Genomic DNA, 21078 nt, shown 5'->3' with positions numbered 1-21078 from the left:
GAGCAGAGCGTTTTATCCAATAAAGAAAGTGTTTGGGGAATGTTATGCCTGTTGTTGTTCTGCTTGCAGAGTAAGCATGCAGTGCTAACTTTCTACATCACATCTGTTGCTTGTAAATCAGTTTAAAGACTCTGCATGTGCAACTAGCTAAAAACAAGCTAACAACGGACTAAAACGATGGTTACCATCAAATGGAAGCCTTGCCCTGTGAAGACAGTAGTCATGTTTCCACCAAAAGTGATTTGAATCATTGGGAAATGCTCATTTAAAGAAATTTGAATCATGTGTGTTTCCATCAAAAGTACAACTTTGGTGAGTTTTTCAACTCACACGACTTTTCCGCAGGTTGGTATGACAACCAGCCTGTAAACGTTTTACTGGCTTACTGACCCGGAGTGTATCACCATGGAGAGAGGACTTGAACCCCAGTTAGTCCTGGCGATTAGAGGGGCTGTCATGAGGGGAAAGTGGCAAGAGGTGTTATTTAATGCTCTTAATTGCCCAAGCAGAGATCGGGGTGAAAGTGGGGTGAAAGTGCGCTATGTCAGACTTGATGCGAACACAGCTGTTTCCATCCCTTTCGAATCGACCAGAACCTGGCGCTAGCGAGCATATTTTCATTTGTACGAATCAGGGGATTTTAATTCAAATTATGGAGTCTCCATCATAATTTTTCGATGCAATACTTCTCGATGCGCATCTAAACAGGCTGATGGACACGCACCTAGTATGTCACTGCAAATTGCAAATAAAACAATCGTCAACCTCAGAGAGGATATCCGACGACTCTCAGACGAGCTCCGGAAAAAAGGCGAGTTGTTATCCAACTTCATAGACATGGCGACCAAGCACTGCATTAAGTTGTCCCCCCTCAGTGGAATCAGGGATTCCCACTCCTGCCAGCAGCCCTCCTGCTCAACTCCTAAACATGAAGCTCCATGGACAGAAGTTGATCCGAGGAAGAACACCCCCCCCCCCCCCCCCTCCACTTTTCAGCAGCACTGTAAACTGGTGACATCCCGGACCACCTCGCTGATGTCCCTGCATCAACAACCCATCCCACCTTGAACTCAAAATGGCTCCATCTGACTCCACTGACTCCCCTCCGTCACCAGCAGTGAGTGTCCCGACGCCCCGATGTGCTAAAAGCCTACCCAACCGCCTCCCTGCTCATTGACATCTGCTAACCGGCGCAGGATACTGATGATGAAAGGAATGTTTCAGGTTTTTGAAGAAAAATAACGAGATTTGCCATTTTTGTATTCTTGTCTGAAGTGACATTTGTGATGAGAAGTGATCCCTTGGATATTAATTGATCAAATAAATGTTTTATGATAAAAATGTAATATGAAGAAGCAGAAAACTGGCATTTAAAGAGTTTAATGATGCAGAAATTGGGGATGCACCGATCCTATATTTGGATCGGACATCAGTACACATGTCGAAAAAAAATCGAGATCAGGTATCGGTGACAATGGGCCGAGCCATATCGGCTGATTTTTTTTTCTATTAAATTTCCCCCTTGTCCTGTCTAGCATTGGCATTCATCCAAGGGCCTTCTGCCCCCTCTAGTGGTGGAAAAAATTGCTAAGTTGGGAGTGCCTCATTTATTTTTTGTTTGTTTGTTTTCACCAAGCTAGAGAAGCTATTGTTTTGTTCAGATGCTTTTGTAATGGATGTTTAATTCCCATTTGTACTAAACAAAAAAAGAGCTGATTGCTATTTATTTTTAAAGTCTGCCAACCAAGCTTTTGTTATTTTTTTCTCAATTTCAGCCCCTTTATTATTTAATATTTTGTTTTATATTTTGACTGAACCAGTTACACTTGTTGTATTTCTATGGTTAAGATTTTTTTTACTGATGCACAATTACTAAATAAGTAATTCTCATCACAGTAATTCAGTAATTAAGTAATTTATATCTGTTTATTTGTTTTTTAAAAAAATAGGAAAGAAATGTTTAAGTCAAGTCTGATGTTGCCTTGCACAAAAGAATGATCCCAGGCTTTTCTGCACAATGAAACTTATCGTTTATTGCCATAATTCTGCACTGTTTTTCTGTATTAGTATCGGATCTGTATCGGCCGATACTAAACTTCTGATATCGGTATCGGTATTGGAGGTGAAAAAAGCGGATTGGTGCATCCCTAAATGAAATTGCTGCTAATTTCTGTAGCTCACGGTTTGGAGTGGTCACCTGAACATAGAGTTCATAAGGCCCCATGTGTGCTGGAAAGATGTAAAAATTGTCTCTGTCTCTTTTGTCTCGTGCAGTCTTTCAGCAGCAGGCTGTCCACAGCCCTCTTGAGCAGCAGAAGTCAAAGCCGAAGCAGGGTGGAGGAGGAGGACTTATTGCCTGTCAGAATTGTAAGAAGCCCTGTAAAGGCGAGGCTCTCCGAGTTCAGAACAAACACTTCCACATCAAGTGTTTTGTCTGCAAAGGTATGTAACATCCAGATTATACCTCTCTCCTTTACACCATTATCCAACGTCTCAGAACAAGCCTGAACTTAGTATTTGACTCTGGGGCTATTGTTGTAAAGCGCAAAGTTGTGCCATGTAAGCTAAATCAGACAAAAGCCAGCTCTCTGGCTATAAAGTGTCAGGAATGGACAAGATTTGCCCTGAGATGCTGAAGGCTCTAGATGTTGTATAGTTGTCTTGGCTGACATGCTCCTTCAGTATTATAGTGAGGTCTGGGACAGTTGCGTTGGTGGTCCCCATTTTATAAAAGGAGATACCACCAGGGCTCCCCCTTGTCACCGATCCTGCTTGTGGTGTTCATGAACAGGATCTGGAGGCATTGTTGGAGATAGGAGGGTGTCTGATTTGGGAACCTCAGAGGATTGCATCTCTGCTTTTTGTGAAAGATATAGTTCTGTTGGCTCCTTCAGGACATGACCTCATGCGTTCGCTGCTGAGTGTGAAAGTCTTTCTCAAAGTCTAAGGCCATGGTTCTCCACTAGAAAAAGGTGGAGGGCTACGACCAGGTCAGGGGTGGGTCTTTCTCTCAAGAGGATGAGTTTAAGCATCTGGGGATCTTTTTCACGACTGATGGTAGGATGGAGCAAGAGAAAGATGGACAGATTGTAGCTTCACCAGCAGAAATAAGGGTACTGCATTAGTTTGTTGTGGCAAAGAGGGAGCCGAGCCAAAAATCAGTGCTTTCGTTGTACGTCTTTGTTCCAACCCTCACCCATGGTCACGAGATCTGGGTAGTGACTGAAAGAATGATATCACAGATCTAAGTGGATGAAATGAGTTTCCTTTAGAGGGTGTCTGGGCTCAGCCTTATAGATAAGGGGAGGAGCTTGAGCAGAGGGAACCTGAAGAACAGCCGCTGCTCCTCTGAATCGAAAGGTGAATCAGCTGAGGTGGTTCCGCCATCTGATTTGAATGCCTCCTTTTGGAGGTCTTTGGATGCGTCAACTGGGAAGAGACCGCGGTGTAGTCCCAGAAGTCACTGGAGGGAACGCCTTGGGATCCCCCAGAGGGAGCTTGAGAATGTCAATGGGAAGAGGGATGTCTGGGTTTCCCCTCTGGACCTGTTACTTTTGTATCTTGATCTTGCAGAAATAGAAGAAAATGGATGGATTAATGGATGTCATGAAGCTTTTACAGTAGATGGTAATCAAGTACCGGACCCAGCCTAAAGGCCGCCGTCAGACAAAATACAGGTGTGGGCTTTGTGTGGTACCATGCAATGAAAGGTATAACACCATAAATAACTACAAACAGTGTCAGCTGGATGAATACGCATAGGGCTATTTTGACCTCTGCAGGCAAACGTGAGGTTATCGCTCATGTGCATTTTTTTGGCCATTTATTAGAAATTATTTACAGTGTTGGTTTACTCTTTGCTATTTCCCTGAACATTTTGCATTGTCTAGCCCATTGAATATAGAATATTGAATATAGCACAGAGATTAATAGGGGCATATTTGGGGAAAAAGGCTGCATTTCATAATTGAAACATGAAAATTTCATAAAAATTCTATAATCCAAGATGGCCGCCAACCCATGATGTCATAATATGCAAATTAGGTTAATTAAGTTTGCTTCCTTCATAAACTTTGGGTCATCCTTAACATTTCTCTAATTTACAGAAAGTCTCTATCTCTTATCAGTTTTAAGATATAGCCTTTTGAAATTTCTTTGTCAAAATCAAGGATTTTAGAAAAAAACCTCTGGCGCCTAAAGGGTTAATACTAATATCATCAGACACTTTTTCTTATCTCATCAAATCAAATTTCTGTTGGCGAATTTTCATTCAGTCACAAATAAATTATGAAGCATCTGAAAAAAAAAAAGCTTTTTTTCTCCTTTTGCATGTGACTCATGTTTGTGCCCTTCCCAGCCCTGACTCTCACTGTAAGCCTTATGTCAGACTGCTGTTGTTTTCAAAACACACTGTGGTAGCTAAGTGACCAACAGGGTTGCTACGGTGTCGACAGCTTCCTGGAATTTGTCGCCTTTAATCTTACACACATCAGCAGACTCACTGTCTGTGCAGCCACATCCCACCTCCTCCTCCATCTTTGACTCCATGAGCAAGGGAGCAGCATGTGCATTCCCATGATGCATTTGTGATGAAGAGAAACGTAAACTGCAATTAGTGATCAGTGTACGTAAGTGGGACCAGGGGTCGTGTTAAATGAATATTTTCCGTCGTTGACTGTTTTTTTAAAACGGTTACAGAAAAATCTGAGGACCATCTGTCAATTTGACAGATTGCAATTCACACCCCTGACCACTTGGTGGTGAATGAGCATATTATTTAGCTATTGTCTCTCTTGATGTATGACCTTGTTGGCTTCACCTGAAGTGGGGCTTGTAATTCCAGTCTCCAGTGTGGCAGTAGAGCTCGGATTCAGCCTCCAGAACAACAGAAAAATAGCCATGAGAAATCGTTTGTCTGAGGTAAAGGTCCAAAACCTCATGACATTTGATTACGCACATGCGGCACGCAATGCAAGTCAATGCGGACCAGGAGGAAGGTGTGAGACTGTGTGTTCAGGCTACAGCAGGTGAACTGTTCATATTTTAAGTGCAGTCGTTCAATTCCATTGTTCATATGTAGCCACAGTCAGTGATTTTGTCAAGTGTGGGGAGAAGTCACTTTGTTTGCCAGCATATATGCAACAACTGTAAAACTACTTATAGGATACATACATACATACATACATACATACATACAAAGATATCCTACATACAGACATGGGTGAGTTCAGATGTTCCAATAACTTACATGACCACAGGTGTATAGATTCAAGCACCTAGGCATGCAGACTGCTTCTACGAACTTTTGTGAAATAATGGGTTGCTCTCAGGAGCTCAGTGAATTCCAGTGTGGTACCGTGATAGGATGCCACCTGTGCAACAAGTTCAGTCGTGAAATTTCCTTGCTATTTCCCCGGTATTATAACATAGTGGAAGCGATTGGGAACGACAGCAACTCAGCCACGAAGTGGTAGGCCATGTAAAATGACAGAGCTGGGTCAGCGGATGCTGAGGCGTATAGTGTGCAGAGGTCGCTTTCTCACTCAGTCAATCACTACAGACCTCTAAACTTCATGTGAGCCTTAGATTAGCTCAAGAACAGTGCGTAGAGAGCTTCATGGAATCAGTTTCCATGGCCGAGCAGTTGCATCCAAGCCATACATCACTGAGTGCAATGCAAAACGTTGGATGCAGTGGTCTAACTGCATTGTGCCAAGTGTGGAGGAGAGATTATGGTGTGGTGTTGTGTCAGGAGCTCGGCTTGGCCTCTTAGTTTCATTGAAAGGAAGTCTGAATGCTTCAGCATACCAAGAGATTTTTTGGACAATTTTATGCTTCCAACTTTGTGAAAACAGTTTGGGGATGGCCCCTTCCTGTTCAAACATGACTGCGCACCAGTGCACAAAGCAAGGTCGACAAAGACATGGATGAGTGATTTTGGTGTGGAAGAACTTGACTGGCCTGCACAGAGTCCTGACCTCAACCCGATAGAACACTGGGATGAATTAGAGCGGAGACTGTGAGCCAGGCCTTCTCGCCCAACATCGGTGTCTGACCTCACAAAAATTCCCATAAATACAATCCTAAACCTTGTGGGAAGCTTGCCCAGAAGAGTTGAAGCCGTTATAGTTGCAAAGGGTGGGCTGTCGTCATATTAAAACCTATGGATTAAGAATGGGATGTCACTTAATTTCATATGCGAGTAAAGGTAGATGAACGAATACTTTTGGCAATATAGTGTATTTTCAGCCATTATATATTGCCAAGAGCTACATCTCAGACACTACAGACCTCAGGTATCATGTTAAATAAAAAGTTCATAACAGTACATTCAGAAAAATACTGAACAAGTATGGTTTGTTTGGAAGGGTTGCAGGAGAAAGCCTATTTTCTCTAAAAAGAACATGGCATCATAACTTAGGTTTGTAAAGTTACATCTGAACAAACCACATGACTTCTGTAACAATGTCCTTTGAACACCTCCTGAATACCAACTGTCAAGCATGGTGTTAGAAGGCTGATGATTTGATTTTGTTCTGAAAAGAAAAGAATCAAGGTGTTGTAATAGTCCAGTCAAAGTCCAGACCTCAACCTAACTGAAATGCGAAAAATCAATATTTAACAAAAAAATAAAATAAGTTGAGATATCATTTTATAGCCAAAGTTACAAAATTTGAAAAAAATAATTACATAATATATGCTCATTTGGAGCAGTACATATCCTAAAGAGAGTGTAGGAGATAGCTCAGGTAGGCATATTTCCAATTTTCTTTAAAAATATGCTCTACTAAGTGGTAGAGCGGGAAATTAAAGGATTAAGAGAGCTATGTACAAGAATATTGCTAATGATTTCAAACTACTGAATATGGTGGAAGGGAAGTAGAGTTCATTTTGAAATATACAGTCAATCAGCTGGTTTATACCAACAGTGGACAAAACTACTAAGTTTTTTCTGATGTACCTGTACTTCTATCTTATGGTGTGATAGTTAGTCGGGAGTGCTTTGGTATAAGAAATAAATTATACTTTTTGACTAATGTCAAAAAGCCATGGTGTTCTATCTCTTACTTTCTGAGTAAAATTAAATACTTTGACAACAAGACCAAAAGATGTTTTGAGGCCCACATTATCTGAACTGCATTCACTCTTACTGTCAGTCCATGCATACATAGATTCATAGACTATTCATTACCCTAGCGCAGCATTGCAATAATTCCCCAACCCTTTATCCATTTGCACACACGCTTTCCCCCTCCCCTCAACTTCTCAGCTTGCATCTTAGTATGTTCTAATCTTACAGTATTTATCAAATTTTGTTGATAAACTTGCACACTTATACTCAAGTTGTGTTAAGAATGCGTTTGAGCTTTTAAGTGGCCTAAAAAAATGTTTTGGTAGACAGCTATGCAATCTGCTACTTAACATAATATTTCACAAAAGAAATATCTTTTTTGTTAAATTGTTGTTTCTCAATAAAGAAACCTGATTAGTCAAGAAGGAATTTAACCAGAGTGGGATGTGGTTTATTATTGTGAAGCTAACTAATAGAGCTGAGTTTGTTCCTTCGTAAAGAGCTTTCATGTTTGAGGAAATTTAAATTATTACACGCCTCAGGTCACACTTACTAATAACTCAGAGAACTTCATCAGATGTTAATACTTGAGAGGCATTATAGCACTGTTACTAAAGGTCATAATTACAAGGACAGGGAGCATGTTTTCCTTACTGGATTAAGTTATTCAGATCCCTTTCAGAAAGGCTTAATTAGGAAGCATGGGTTTGGCTAATTCAATACCAGTCATTTGTAGGAGTTCAGCAATTAGTTCAGTTATTATTGAAATAGTAAAAAGTTAAGTGAGAAACTGTGAGTGAGAGGGAAGCATATAAGTAAAATAACTGTGTAAAACGTGGTGTCAGTGACAGACTCGTGATGTTATGCATGGAAGTCCAACTTATACCTTCCAACACCTCCTCTTTCTTCTATGTAAGTATTTGTGGCCAACCCATCAGTGTTGAATCATCATGTAGCAAGACGTTGACTCTAGACATGATAATGGACCAAGACATTGACTATCAATGTCATAACATAGCGAGACTTAGCACTTCAGTATGTATTGAGACATAAGCTGTGTGTCTGTAGGGAGATTGCAAGAGTTCAGGTTGACAGCAAAGTACTCTGTTCAACATGACTGGATTAGCCTCCAGGAGGAACCTAGAACAAGAAGGTAAAGGCCCAAGTTATCCATTATTATGGGAAAGACACATTCTGAAATGTTGAATACACCATGTAAGTCCCCCTCTACATTGAGGGTGTGTTAGTTGTTAAGCAAACTTCACCAGATGAGTAGGTAAAAGTATTTTGGGGTCAGTGGACCCATACCAGCTGAAAGGGTAGTGGAAGGATATTAATTATGGTCAGATCTCATTCATAGTACATATACTTGCGTGTTCCCTTTTGGTGGGTCAACAGGCATATTTTTTTCTTGCATTTTATGCTTTTAAAACTCTAAACGAATGATTGTCTTCAGCTACTTCATGAGGCTGTATATTTTTATGAGCCCTAGAGCATCCCATACACCCATCTTCCTGCTGCAATATTGAAGACAAGTAGTTGCCATTCTTTGCTATGATGGCTTTGAAGCTCTGGAACAACCTGGCCAAGGAGGCCAGACTCACTCAGTGCGATTACATGTGGGCAATCGGATCGGATTGATGGCTAAATTACAATAAAACTGAGTTATTCAGCTCATGTAACAAGCTTAATCCGACAAGAAATTTAATCAGATCGGGTTACTTGCGATCGAATTAAGACCCCGGGATAACTCGATCCGATTGCCCACTTAACGTGCCTGGAGACGACAGTGGATAGGATTGAGCGTTCTGCGCATGCTCAAGATTTTTTCCCGCAATCGTCACCCAGAAGTCGAAGGAGACGATATTACTATTGTTGTCGCCGCCGTCAGAAACAAACAAACAACGCGATGGAGAATGCACCGTTGTTTGTACCATAACCATGCTCATCACAAATGTAGAGGGACATAGCTTCATCTTGCTCTTTGTTCGCCATCTTTCTCGAATGCCTTAGTTGTTGTTGGTGGTCAACCGGAAGTGGCTCTATTAGCGATAGTTGAAATGGGTACAGCACCACTTATCTACTGTAGTATTGCATGCTTTGTGCCAGTGATTCGATTCATTCACCGCCATGTAACAAAGCATAATTACCCTTGCTCAGATAAGGAGCATAACCCAACTATAGCTACAATCGAGTTAATCTCATCATGTAAACCCACTGACTGATATGGTTTTAGTAGATTACTTGCAGGCCCGTTATCTTTTTTCTGATTTTACTTGTTTGTTAATCAGGTCTGCTGATGAGCTGGAGTGTATCCCAGCTGTCATTAATAAATAAACTGACACTAACTAACTAACTGAATTACTGTGTTCCTTTTACTCTGATCAGTTCCAAATAAAATAATGAGACTAAGTTTTAGTCACCTTGTCTTTTAGACCGGAAGTGTCTGCGACTAATCAGTTAGTGAGACATACCACAAGGCATATTTACAGGTCTGGCAGAGTCAGTGGATAAAAGCTACTTTGGCATCATGCCAACAGAATATCAGGCATGGAAGGCTGTAATCACTTGGTTCACATAGTAAAAATTAAGCTAAATTTTCATCTCAGGCATGTGGAGACAAATTACAGCAAATAGTTAATCAAATTATTTCTCCTAAGGATGTGATTTCTTGATCAACTGTTAGGGTCTGATTAGATATTATGTAACGTCTGCTTTTCTAAACATTTCATACATCTCTTTGCAAATAAGACAGAAGATGAAGAAGAACAAGGCAATCAAAGCTAAATATAAACAAGAAGGTTAAGACTCTTTCAATAAAAATCAAGGCCTGTTAGTTGCAAATACAAGCACTTCTACTTTGTCATGGTTGATTGCCCTGTTATGTTTCATTGTCAAGAAGTCCTCACATCCTTGCAACCAAGTCTTTTGTTCATAACCTTAATAATGATCCACTTGAATATTGTTTCATTTGTGTAGCACCCCTAAAAACAGCAAGAGGTATATCTCAATGCTAAACAATCATATAGGATGTGGGTTACTTTTTCAAATGCAAATCTGCAGAATCAGCATTTCATTATCGCATGTTTCTATTATAAAGAAGCAAAGTTCTCTAGGGGAGACAGGGGGTATATGGCTCCATTGAGCATAGCACTTTAAATAATGGAACACCACTTTGAGACCATCCTTTGTAAACAAACAATCTTTATACGGTTGTCTCATTTAATTTATTTGTTTGTTTATTTAATTATTTGTTGAATATGCTGTAGGAAAGACAAAAGCCTCATAAAATATATTTAGTAGAGGGGCAAATGTAGCTGAGGTAGAAGAACAGTCATCTGCCAGTTGGGAGGGCGGTGATTTGCTTCTCGCTTTCCCAGACCACACGTTGAAGTGTGCTAGACATTGAACCCCACATTGCCTACTGATGCATCCATCGATGTTAATGTCTATGGTAGTGAAAAAACTATTGTGTTGCCTGTAAAATTATATTGACTAAGACGTGTTGTGTGTGTGAATGAGTAAATGCGGCTTGTAGTGTAAAAGCACTTTGAGTTGTCAACTAAACTAGAAACTTGCAACTTTTGTTTTAAGTTATCTATAACATGACTGGCACAAAACCTAAAACCTTTATGATCCCTTTTGTCAGACAGATCTTAATCTGGAGAGCTGTTGTCATAAAAATACTACAGTATCAAATTTGAGCTCTTCTGTGATGCTGCCAAACGCCCATCCCATTTTTTTAACACAGGCTTGTGTAAAATGTAAATTAACTTTGATTGTTTGGTCTTAATTAGTTTATCCTGAAAGTCCATATTTGTGTGTTGTGGTCTGGGTCAGGTTTTGTTGATGTATATAAACTCTATATAAACTGTCCAATTCCTCCCTATGTTCAGCTGTAATTCATCAGGCGTACGTCAAACAAAAACAACTCAAAGCTCCAATTATAGCTTGTTCCAAAGTTTACCACTATATCCCTCAATGTTTATCGATAGGTTTTTTAATGCAACTGTCAAACCCAAAAAATCAAACTCAGCTCTTTAAACCAACATAGATGAAGTTCCTAGGCAATTAACATAGATGATAATAGATGATTATTATAATAAAATTCAGCTACCTTTGTCCACTGAATGTGATGTGAGACATAATTGGGCATCATGACTCCTTAGAAGCTGGATGAGAAGTTAAGATGACTTTCAAGTTCTAGAGAAAACTATCAAACTGTCTGCTCTCCACCAGACATCTATCTTTGAATGTCAGTTACGACAGCTCCAGTAGTGATACAGTCATGTTGTGTGTTTTGGGAAATTACAGCTTAGTCTCAGTGAGTTTTGACAGATTTATTGGCTGCATTGTTTGTGTTGGTATAACTACCTAGTGCGCTTTTCCCTGGAATTCAATAAATGCTGCTTTCCTTATGTTGAGGTCCTGGCAGCTGGATCAGTTGTGTTACAATAGCAGATGGTTGTGATGTTCTCAGTGGGGTGTTGGCTGTTGGACTGTCTCCTTCTTGGAAGCCGGCTACCCAGAACACAGCCAAGGGGAATTTGCATGTTTGTCATTTGGTTGGGGGAGCTGACCTCATACTCTCATGTGTAGGGGGATGTGAGGGAGTTGGGCTGCACCTACTTCAGAATGAAAAGGAATGGAGGGACATTCTCATAGACAAGCTGTTCTGTGTGTATATGCTGTCCTGCATATGTATTTGCTGTCCTTGATGTGGCATTTTTAACAAGTTTAGTTGCTCATTTTGGCCTGATGAGGTTTTACAGACCAAAAGCTTATTGTAGAACGGACTTAATATGTGTGATAAAAAAAGTGATAAAAGTTTTTCAGCAGAGGGGGATTGAGTTTGTTCCCCCTCTGCGTTCTCAGAAAAAATAGACACTGCTGGGCATTTTTAATAATGTGGGTGGTGTTCACAGTCCAGCCCAGGTCTCTGAAATGTGCAGTGTGAGAAACTTAAAGTTTGTGACCCACTTAAAACATATTTAGTGGGATAATTTTCATTACCCCAAATTAGATGGTTGAATATTCTGATTTGTGGGCTCAATCAATTAGCAGTACAATAAATAGGGTAAATCTAGTCCCTTCTTCTCAGTGCATGTGAGTGAGACAATAGCCAGACCTCCCCTGCCTGTTGTTCAATACAGTTGGCTACTTGCAGTTTAAACCTGTTCAGATATGGATACATTCACCTCAGATTGATCAGCCTTTTTTTTTTTTTTGTAAATTCCCGTTACCTGGTCAAATCAATGCCTGTAGAAGCCCAAGAACAAGCTGGAGAAATCTTAAGTTAAACAAAGTATTTATTAGTGGTCACATGTGAAGTATATGGCAGCGCTGGACTCGGAGTGACAGAGCTCTCGCAGGAAATGCATCAGGCCGAGCACCAATATCCAGAAACATTTCATATTTATATTCAGCTTTATCTCACAGAGGTGATCACAGAGATCAACAGACAACAGACTTACACAGAGTATAATTGTCCAGTTTTTAGTGGCATGAGCAGGCCAATCACTATCCTCGTTGTGTTCTTTGGATGTGATAAGCAATGTGTGTGTATGTGTGAGTGTTGTTGTAGGCATATACCAGTCTGTCTGACAAGACAGAGAAGCTTCATCTGACCCAGTTATTTAGTCTAGTTATGCTTATCTTAAAGTCTTGGACCATTTAAGGTCATCTATTGTGTAGTATGAGCAGAGTGGAAAAGTACAACCTAGGAACATCCGTCAGAATATGACATTATGTCAAAGAACAAAGCCAAATGTAACACTAACCACCACACGACACATATAAACATGGATGGTGAGCCATGGAAAAAAAGAGTTGCAGTCAAGGTCGCACATTTATAGATGAAGCCAAATAGCACACAAAGCCTATATTTAACCTTGCTTATGCTCACACACACACAAATGCTCACACACAGTGAGCGTCATTGAGAAACACAAGGTAGAGGAAAGGTCAACCTCAGAGCAGAATACTGTTTATATTGATATCATGTCAGTAAATAGAATTTCTAATTTTGTAGTGTGTTGTACAGACACATCTTCTCAGTCTTCCCCAATGTTCCGACATGTACACACACACACACAGGACTGCCTTGTTCAGATGTGTCCAAGTAGGCTACTTTAATTCTCTGCTCAGCATTGCTGAATTGAATCAGACCAAATTACATCTGTCTTACATGACAGAGAGATTTACTTTAACTGCAGAATTAGTCTTTCCGAGATGGTCATTCAAACTTATTTAAAATTAATTATAATGTAGCTTTAAATATTGATGAAAGCAGTGCCATAGCTCGAGGGTTAGAGTGGGTCGTCTAATAATGGCGGTTCGATTCCCACTCTCATCACTCAAAGGTTTCTAATTAACAGCTGACAGCTGGAAGGGTGGCAGTCCACCTCCTTGCCACGGCCAAGGTGCCCTTGAGCAAGCCCCTGTACCCCCATGCTCCTCGGGCTCTATATTTAGTGTATATGGCATCTGTTTCCATGAGTGTGTGACCCTGTGCATGTGCGTTCAACAGGTTCCAACCTGGATGGGTTAAATGCAGAGGAGTAATTTTGTGTATTTACATGACAATAAAGTCTAAATCGTTGACCATAGAGTGATATATAGGTGTTAGTTTGTTAGTCAACATCAGTTCAACTTCTCCAAATCTTTGATTCTATCTTTTTTTTCCTCTTTTTGTTTGTACATGAGTAAAAAAAAGATGATTAATGCTTTATTTATATATCACAACAGGGCAGATTTGTTGCACATCCATGCGTTCAAGCATCTAACGTTCTCACTCATATCACTTGTTGAATTCAAGGAAAAACAGATCATGCTTGGTTCTGAAATTTTACAGTAGATTCTGTCAAGGCCTCGGGACACAGATGCAGAGTCAGTTCTGAGTAGAGAATGTTTATTTATAATAAACAGCAGGAGGATCTCCAAACAGAGCAAATAAAGAGGCTGTGTAACTCATGAAGCACTCTCAATTCAATTTATTTATATAGCGCCAGATTACAACAATTGTCATCTCAAGGCACTTAAATGATATAGTCCAATTCAAGCCAATTGGAATTCAATTCATTGTAATCATAATCCAATTAATTCATATGGAGCCAATTCAAAAATAATATCCAATATCCCGTCCTGAGCATGCCTGTGGCGACTGTGGAAAGGAACGACTCCCTTATAACAGGAAGAAACCTCTGGCAGAACCAGACTCAGGAAGGGTGGCCATCCGCCTCGACCAGCTGGGGTTTGAGAAGACAGAAAAGAGGGGGGAAAAAACACCATAACACCATTCAAAGGATACCTGTTGGAACAGGGAAACACAAGTTAATAACCACAATGTCACATGTACATAAAATCATTTGAGAAATTAAACAGGGGAAAAAAAAGAGCAAAGTGAGGAAAGGTGTGACAGATGAGGTCCCCCAGCAGTCTAAGCCTATAGTAGCTTGTTGTAGATGTTTCAGGATTACCTGAGCCATCCCTAACTATAAGCTTTATCAAAAAGGAAAGTTTTAAGCCTAATCTTAAAAGTGGAAAAGGTGTCTGCTTCCCGGACATTTACTGGCAGCTTATTCCACAAGAGAGGGGCCTGATAACTGAAGGCTCTGCCTCCCATTCTACTTTTAGAATCTCTGGGAACAACAAGTAAACCTGCAGTTTGGGAACGAAGTGCTCTGTTAGGAAAATATCTTACAATGAGATCTTTAAGATATGATGGAGCTTGGTCATTAAGAGCTTTATATGTTTATGTTTATGTATTTAGCAGATGCTTTTATCCAAAGCAACTTACAAATGAAGATTTAACAAGCTATATAAAGCTAACAATAAACTACATAGAAGGAACCCACTAGTCTGACTATGTCAGAGGTGACAGAGTAGAGATAGGGTGTAGGCATAGAAAGAAGTGCAGAAAGATAAAGTGCAGAGATAGAGGGGGTAGGGAAGTACAAGGTAAGTGCAAGGATGGGAGATGCTCTCTGAAGAGCTGGGTTTTCAAGAGCTTCTTGAAGATAGACAGGGACGCCCCTGTTCTGGTAGCGCTTGGTAGGTCATTCCACCATCGTGGGACGACACATGAAAAGAGTTTGGATTGTCTTAGGCGTGGTGTAGGCACTGCTAGACGACAATCCTGGGACGAACGGAGGGACCGAGTTGTGACATAAGCCTTTGCAAGAGCATTCAAGTAGATGGGAGCCGTTCCATTAAGCACTTTGTAGGCTAACATCAGTGACTTGAATTTGATGCGGGCGGCTAAGGGTAGCCAGTGGAGTTCAATGAACAGAGGGGTGACGTGTGTTCTTTTAGGCTGATTGAAGACCAGACGCGCCGCCGCGTTCTGGATCATCTGCAGAGGTTTCACAGCACAGGCTGGGAGACCAGTTAGGAGAGCGTTGCAGTAGTCAAGGCGGGAGATGACGATGGCCTGCACCAGGAGCTGGGTGGTATGTTGGGTCAGGTATGGTCTGATCTTTCTTATGTTTAGTAATGCAAAGCGGCATGAACGAGCAACCGAGGTAACGTGATCTTTGAAGGTTAGTTGGTCATCAATCATGACACCCAAGTTTCTAGCAACCTTTGATGGAGCAAGAGATAGGGATTCGGTTTGGATGCAGATGCTGTGTTGTATGGTTGGTTTGGCTGGAAAGACCAGCAGTTCATTTTTGGGAGGTTAAGTTGGAGATGATGGGCTTTCATCCATGCTGATATGTCAGAGAGACAGTCTGAGATTCGTGCTGAGACCGTGTAGTCATCAGGTGGGAATGACAGATAGAGCTGGGTATCATCAGCATAACATTGGTATGAGAAGCCATGTGATCGGATGATCTGTCCCAGTGAGTTGGTGTATATGGCAAAGAGAAGAGGTCCCAGTACTGAGCCTTGGGGGACCCCTGTGGCGAGGTGGTGTGCTGCAGAAGTGTGACCAAGCCAGGATACTTTGAAGGACCGACCAGTGAGGTACGATTCAAACCAGGAGTGTGCTCTCCCTGTGATGCCCATGCTCGAGAGCATGGACAAAAGAATACTGTGGTTGACAGTGTCAAATGCAGCTGATAAGTCCAGCAGGATAAGTACAGAGGACTTAGCTGTCGCTCTCGCTTCTTTTAAGGCTTCTGTCACAGCTAACAGAGCCGTCTCGGTGGAGTGTCCACTTTTAAACCCAGATTGGTTTGGGTCAAGGAGGTTGTTATGAGAGAGGTAATCATTGACCTGCTTAAAGACCGCCCTTTCAATGATTTTAGACAGAAACGGGAGGAGAGAGACCGGCCGATAATTCTTCACATGAGTTGGAGGGAGGGAAGGTTTCTTGAGCAGTGGTGTAACCTGAGCTTGTTTGAAAGTGGTAGGAAATGTGCCCGATGTCAGTGAAGCATCAATCACATGCGTGACTGCTGCAGTATGTGAGGAGAAGAATCTTAAATTCTATTTTGAATTTAAAGGGAGCCAGTGAAGAGAAGTTAAAACTGGAGAAACATGATCTTTCCTGTCAGTTCTCATCAGAACTCTGGCTGCAGCATTTTGGATCAGCTTGAGGCTTTACAGTTGTCCAATCTTGAAGTAACAAATGCATGGACTAGTTTCTCTGCATCACCCTGAGACAGGATGTTCCTGATTTTAGCAATGTTACGAATGTGAAAGAAGGCAGTCCTAGAAACCAGTTTTATATGTGAGTCAAATGATAAATTCTGGTAAAAAATAACTCCAATGTTCCTCACTGTAGAACTAGAAGCCAAGGAAATACCATCTAGAGTAACTATATAACTAGACAATTTCTTCCTGAAGCGCTCAGGTCCAAAGAGAACAACTTCAGTTTTGTCTGAATTTAAAAGCAGACAGTTCTGAGTCATCCAGGTCTTTATGTCATTAAGACAGGCTTGTAGTCTGACCAACATATTGGTTTCATCTGGTTTCATAGATAAGTACAGCTGAGTATCATCAGCATAACAATGGAAATGTATGCCATGCTGTCTTATAATGTTACCTAATGGAAGCATGTACAAAGTAAAAAGAATTGGTCCAAGCACAGAACCCTGAGGAACTCCATGACTTACTCCAATGTGTGAGGAAGATTCTTCATTTACAAGAACAAACTGGAATCTATCAGATAAATAGGACTTAAACCAGCCTAATGCAGTTCCTTTAATCCCAATAACATGTTCAAGTCTCTGTAACAGAATGCTGTGATCAATCGTATCAAATGCAGCACTGAGATCCAACAGAACAAGCACAGAAACAAGTCCGCTATCAAAGGCTAAGAGGAGATCATTGGTAACTTTAACCAGTGCTGTTTCTGTGCTATGATGCACTCTGAATCCTGACTGAAACTCCTCAAACAGTTTACTTCTACGTAAATGATCACAAAGTTGAACTGCAACTATTTTTTCAAGAACTTTAGACAAAAAAAGGGTAGATTGGATATAGGTCGATAATTAGCCAACACTTCTGAATCAAGAGTAGGTTTTTTAAGTAAAGGTTTAATTACAGCAACCTTAAAAGTCTGAGGTACATATCCTGTCAACAAAGACCGATTGATCAAATCCAATATGGAAGTGTCAGTTAAGGGGAAAACCTCCTTGAACAGTCTGGTTGGGATTGGGTCTAACATACAAGTTGATGGTTTAGAAGAGACTATTGCTGTTGTTAGCGCAGAAAGATCAACTGGGCAGAAGCCGTCTAAATACAAATCAGGATCGAAAGATACTTCCAAAGCTGCTCCACCCGACGACACACCAGTGACAACAGTGGGAAGGATTCCATTAATCTTCTCTCTGATAGAAACAATTTTATTGATAAAGAATCTCATGAAATCGTCACTGCTGAGAGTTAAAGGAATGCATGACTCAACAGAGCTCGGACTCTTTGTCAGCCTGGCAACAGTGCTGAAAAGAAACCTGGGATTATTCTTATTCTCTTCTATCAATAATGAATAATAAGCAGTTCTAGCTTTACGAAGTGCTTTCTTATACGTTATTAAACTATCTTTCCAGACTAATTGAGACTATTCTAAATTAGAGGAACGCCACTGTCTCTCCAGCTTTCTTGCAGTCTGCTTTAACGCACGCAGCTGTGAATTATACCAAAGAGCCAACCTCTTCTGACTGATTACCTTCCTTTTCAGAGGGGCAACATTGTCCAGTGTTGAAGCTGTAGTGCTGTCAACAAGAGAGTCAAGTTCTACTGGAGTAAAATTTATGTAGCCGTCCTCTGTCATATCTGCACATGGCAGTGAAGAAAAGGATGATGAAATCAACTCTTTAAATCTGGTTACAGCATTCTCTGACAGACCCCTTCTATATGTAAAATTCTTCTCAGAAACCGTATAGTCAAGTAATGTAAATTCAAAAGTTATTAAAAAATGGTCAGACAAGACAGGGTTATGAGGGAACACTGTTAACTGTTCACTCTCAATGCCATGAGTCAGCACAAGGTCAAGGGTATGATTAAGGCAGTGAGTAGGTCTGTGAAGACTTGAGAAAATCCAATAGAGTCTAATATAGAATAAAAGTTAATATTTAGGCTGTCATTTTCAATATCTACATGGATATTAAAGTCACCCACTACAATGACTTTATATGTACTCAGCACTAACTGTGATAAAAACTCTGAGAATTCAGATAGAAACTCAGAATAAGGGCCAGGTGGACAATACACAACAACAAACACAAGAGGTTTTTGTGATTTCCACTTTGGGTGGGAAAAACTGAGACTCGGAGATTCAAAAGAGGCAAAACTAATCTTGGGTCTAGGACTGATGTCTCTTTCGTCCTCCTCCTCCTCGTCCTCGAGGGGGGGGGGGGGGGGGGGGGGGGGGGGGCAGCGTCAGGTGGGAAGCCACAGAGAAGTGTGTAAGACTACAACTCTGCATCCTGGTCTCAACCCTGGGTTGTCATGTTTTTGGATGACTAATAAATTCGTCCATATTTCTAGAAATGAGAGCCGCTCCTTCCAAAGTGGGATGGATGCCGTCTCTCCTCATCAGACCAGGTTTTCTCCAGAAAGATTGCCAATTATCTATGTAGCCCACGTTGTTTGCTGGACACCATCTAGACAACCAGCGATTTAATGAGGACATGCGGCTAAACATCACTGTTCAGATTTGGCAGGGGTCCAGAGAAAACTATGGTGTCCAACATTGTTTTGGCAAAATTACACACCGATGCAACATTAATTTTAGTGACCTCCGATTGGCGTAACCGGGTGTCATTACTGCCGACGTGAATAACTATTTTACTGTATTTACGCTTATCCTTAGCCAGCAGTTTTAAATAGGATTCTATGTCGCCCACTCTGGCCCCTGGAATACATTTGACTATGGTCGCTGGTGTCGCTAATGCCACGTTTCTGACTATAGAGCTGCCAATTACCAGCGTTATGTCCTCAGTGGGTGTGTCGCTGAGTGAGGAAAATCTATTTGAAACGTGGACAGGTTGATGGTGAACCACGGGCTTGACTTTAGGACTATGACTCCTCTTCCTGACAGTCACCCAGCCACTCTTAAGTCCCGGCTGCTCGGGATCTGCTAGGGGACAACTAACACAGCGAGCTACGCTAGGTGGCTCCGCACTGACTAAAGGGTCCTTGCTCGCTATCGGGTGGTTTTCAGTGCAGAGCCGAGCTTCCAATTCAGATAACCTTGCCTCCAAAACTACAAAAAGACTACATTTGTTACATGTACCATTATCACTAAAGGAGACAGAGGAGTAACTAAACATCTGACACACGGAGCAGGTACTGGTAGCCATGCTAAACTAGAGAACCCGACACACCGCTAAAAAGTGAAAAATAAAGACTAAAGATCTGTAAGAGTGAGCGTTAGAATATAACAAGTATGCGATAGAGTTAACTATGCAAGATGTGTAAATTATAGGGAGACATAAGGTGATTATTAGTAGTTCAAGAGGAGTGAGAAACGTCACAGTGCACACACAAAGCAACAGGAAGTGATGCAATACGTCTTACCACAAAGCAAAGCCATCACCAACGGATCCTCCTCAATAACAATGGTGAAGGAGAGTGCCGCTATGAAAATGATCCAAATCAAAACCTATCCACTCTAGGAGGAAAACAAAGAGCTACTAAAGATTACAAATAAACTCATGCTCTCACACTGAGGCAGACTTAAACAAAAGAAGCTCTCTCAAAAACAGAGGCACTATGAAAAGGTTACAAATAAAAATCTCTCCAAAGGAACAAAACCAGGCTGTGAAACTTACCGTGGTGCAAACTAAAGCTATGGCTTAAAGAATAAATTACAACAAAAGGATGTGCTCTGCAGGAGGATTGCTCACTGCAGGCTCGAGGATTCTGTGGCTGTGGAAACTGTGGAACAAGAAACGAGTAATGAAGCTCATAACAGAGACAACACACTGGCACAAGACAAGGGAGACGCAGACTGTTTGAGCACAAGAGGAGGGAACAGGTGGAAACACTTTGGGAATCAGGGAAGACAATCAGACACTTGACACAGGAGGAAGGGCAAGGTACCTGAAACGAGAAGGAAGCTAGTGCTTTCAAAATAAAACAGGAAATGACGAGACAAGACATGAATCAAAACCTAAATCGTTACAAGATTCAACAACACACTGGAGCCTCAGAGAGCCGCAGAGTACTTTCCCATTATGTAAGTGGCTTCTTAGTACATGAGATAAGCCTTCAGAGATATAAGATATTGGTTTCCTGTAAAGTAATCTGCCTTTTATTATTTTGTAATCATGCTTCTACTGCAGTTCAACCTTTATACTTACTTCTTGCTGGCAACCTGATGGATGGCTAGTATCTCCTCAGTTGTTAATCCCAATTATGTTAAGGTAATGTTTTGTCACTCTTGACTTTTCTGGTTTTGAAGTCACATTTTGATGCTTCTAGCTTGGAGTGAATTGGAAAATCTTACCAAATACTCTTTTTAAAGTATCAAACAAACAACAACATATATTGGTACACACATACCCAACAGCACACTCAAAAGAGTTCAAAAGGTTAAACTGCCTGAGTTGGAGTTT

At 41.0% G+C, this 21078-nt stretch overlaps 1 protein-coding gene across 1 annotated transcript in view; it reads left to right on the top strand.

The window, feature by feature from the left end:
* ablim2 (actin binding LIM protein family, member 2) overlaps positions 1-21078 on the top strand; it is a 112479-nt gene that overhangs the window by 19002 nt on the left and 72399 nt on the right. Inside the window, exon 2 of the mRNA XM_072376984.1 lies at positions 2275-2442. Within this exon, the coding sequence (XP_072233085.1) occupies positions 2275-2442 (168 nt within the window). The remainder of the gene's footprint in view (positions 1-2274; positions 2443-21078) is intronic.

This window comes from Leuresthes tenuis, unplaced genomic scaffold (assembly GCF_036924035.1).
Source record: "Leuresthes tenuis unplaced genomic scaffold, fLeuTen1.0.hap1 SCAF_22, whole genome shotgun sequence".
Classification (NCBI taxonomy): Eukaryota; Metazoa; Chordata; class Actinopteri; order Atheriniformes; family Atherinopsidae; genus Leuresthes; species Leuresthes tenuis.
Note: the sequence above shows the minus strand (reverse complement) of the source record. Positions and strands in the feature narration are given on the sequence as shown.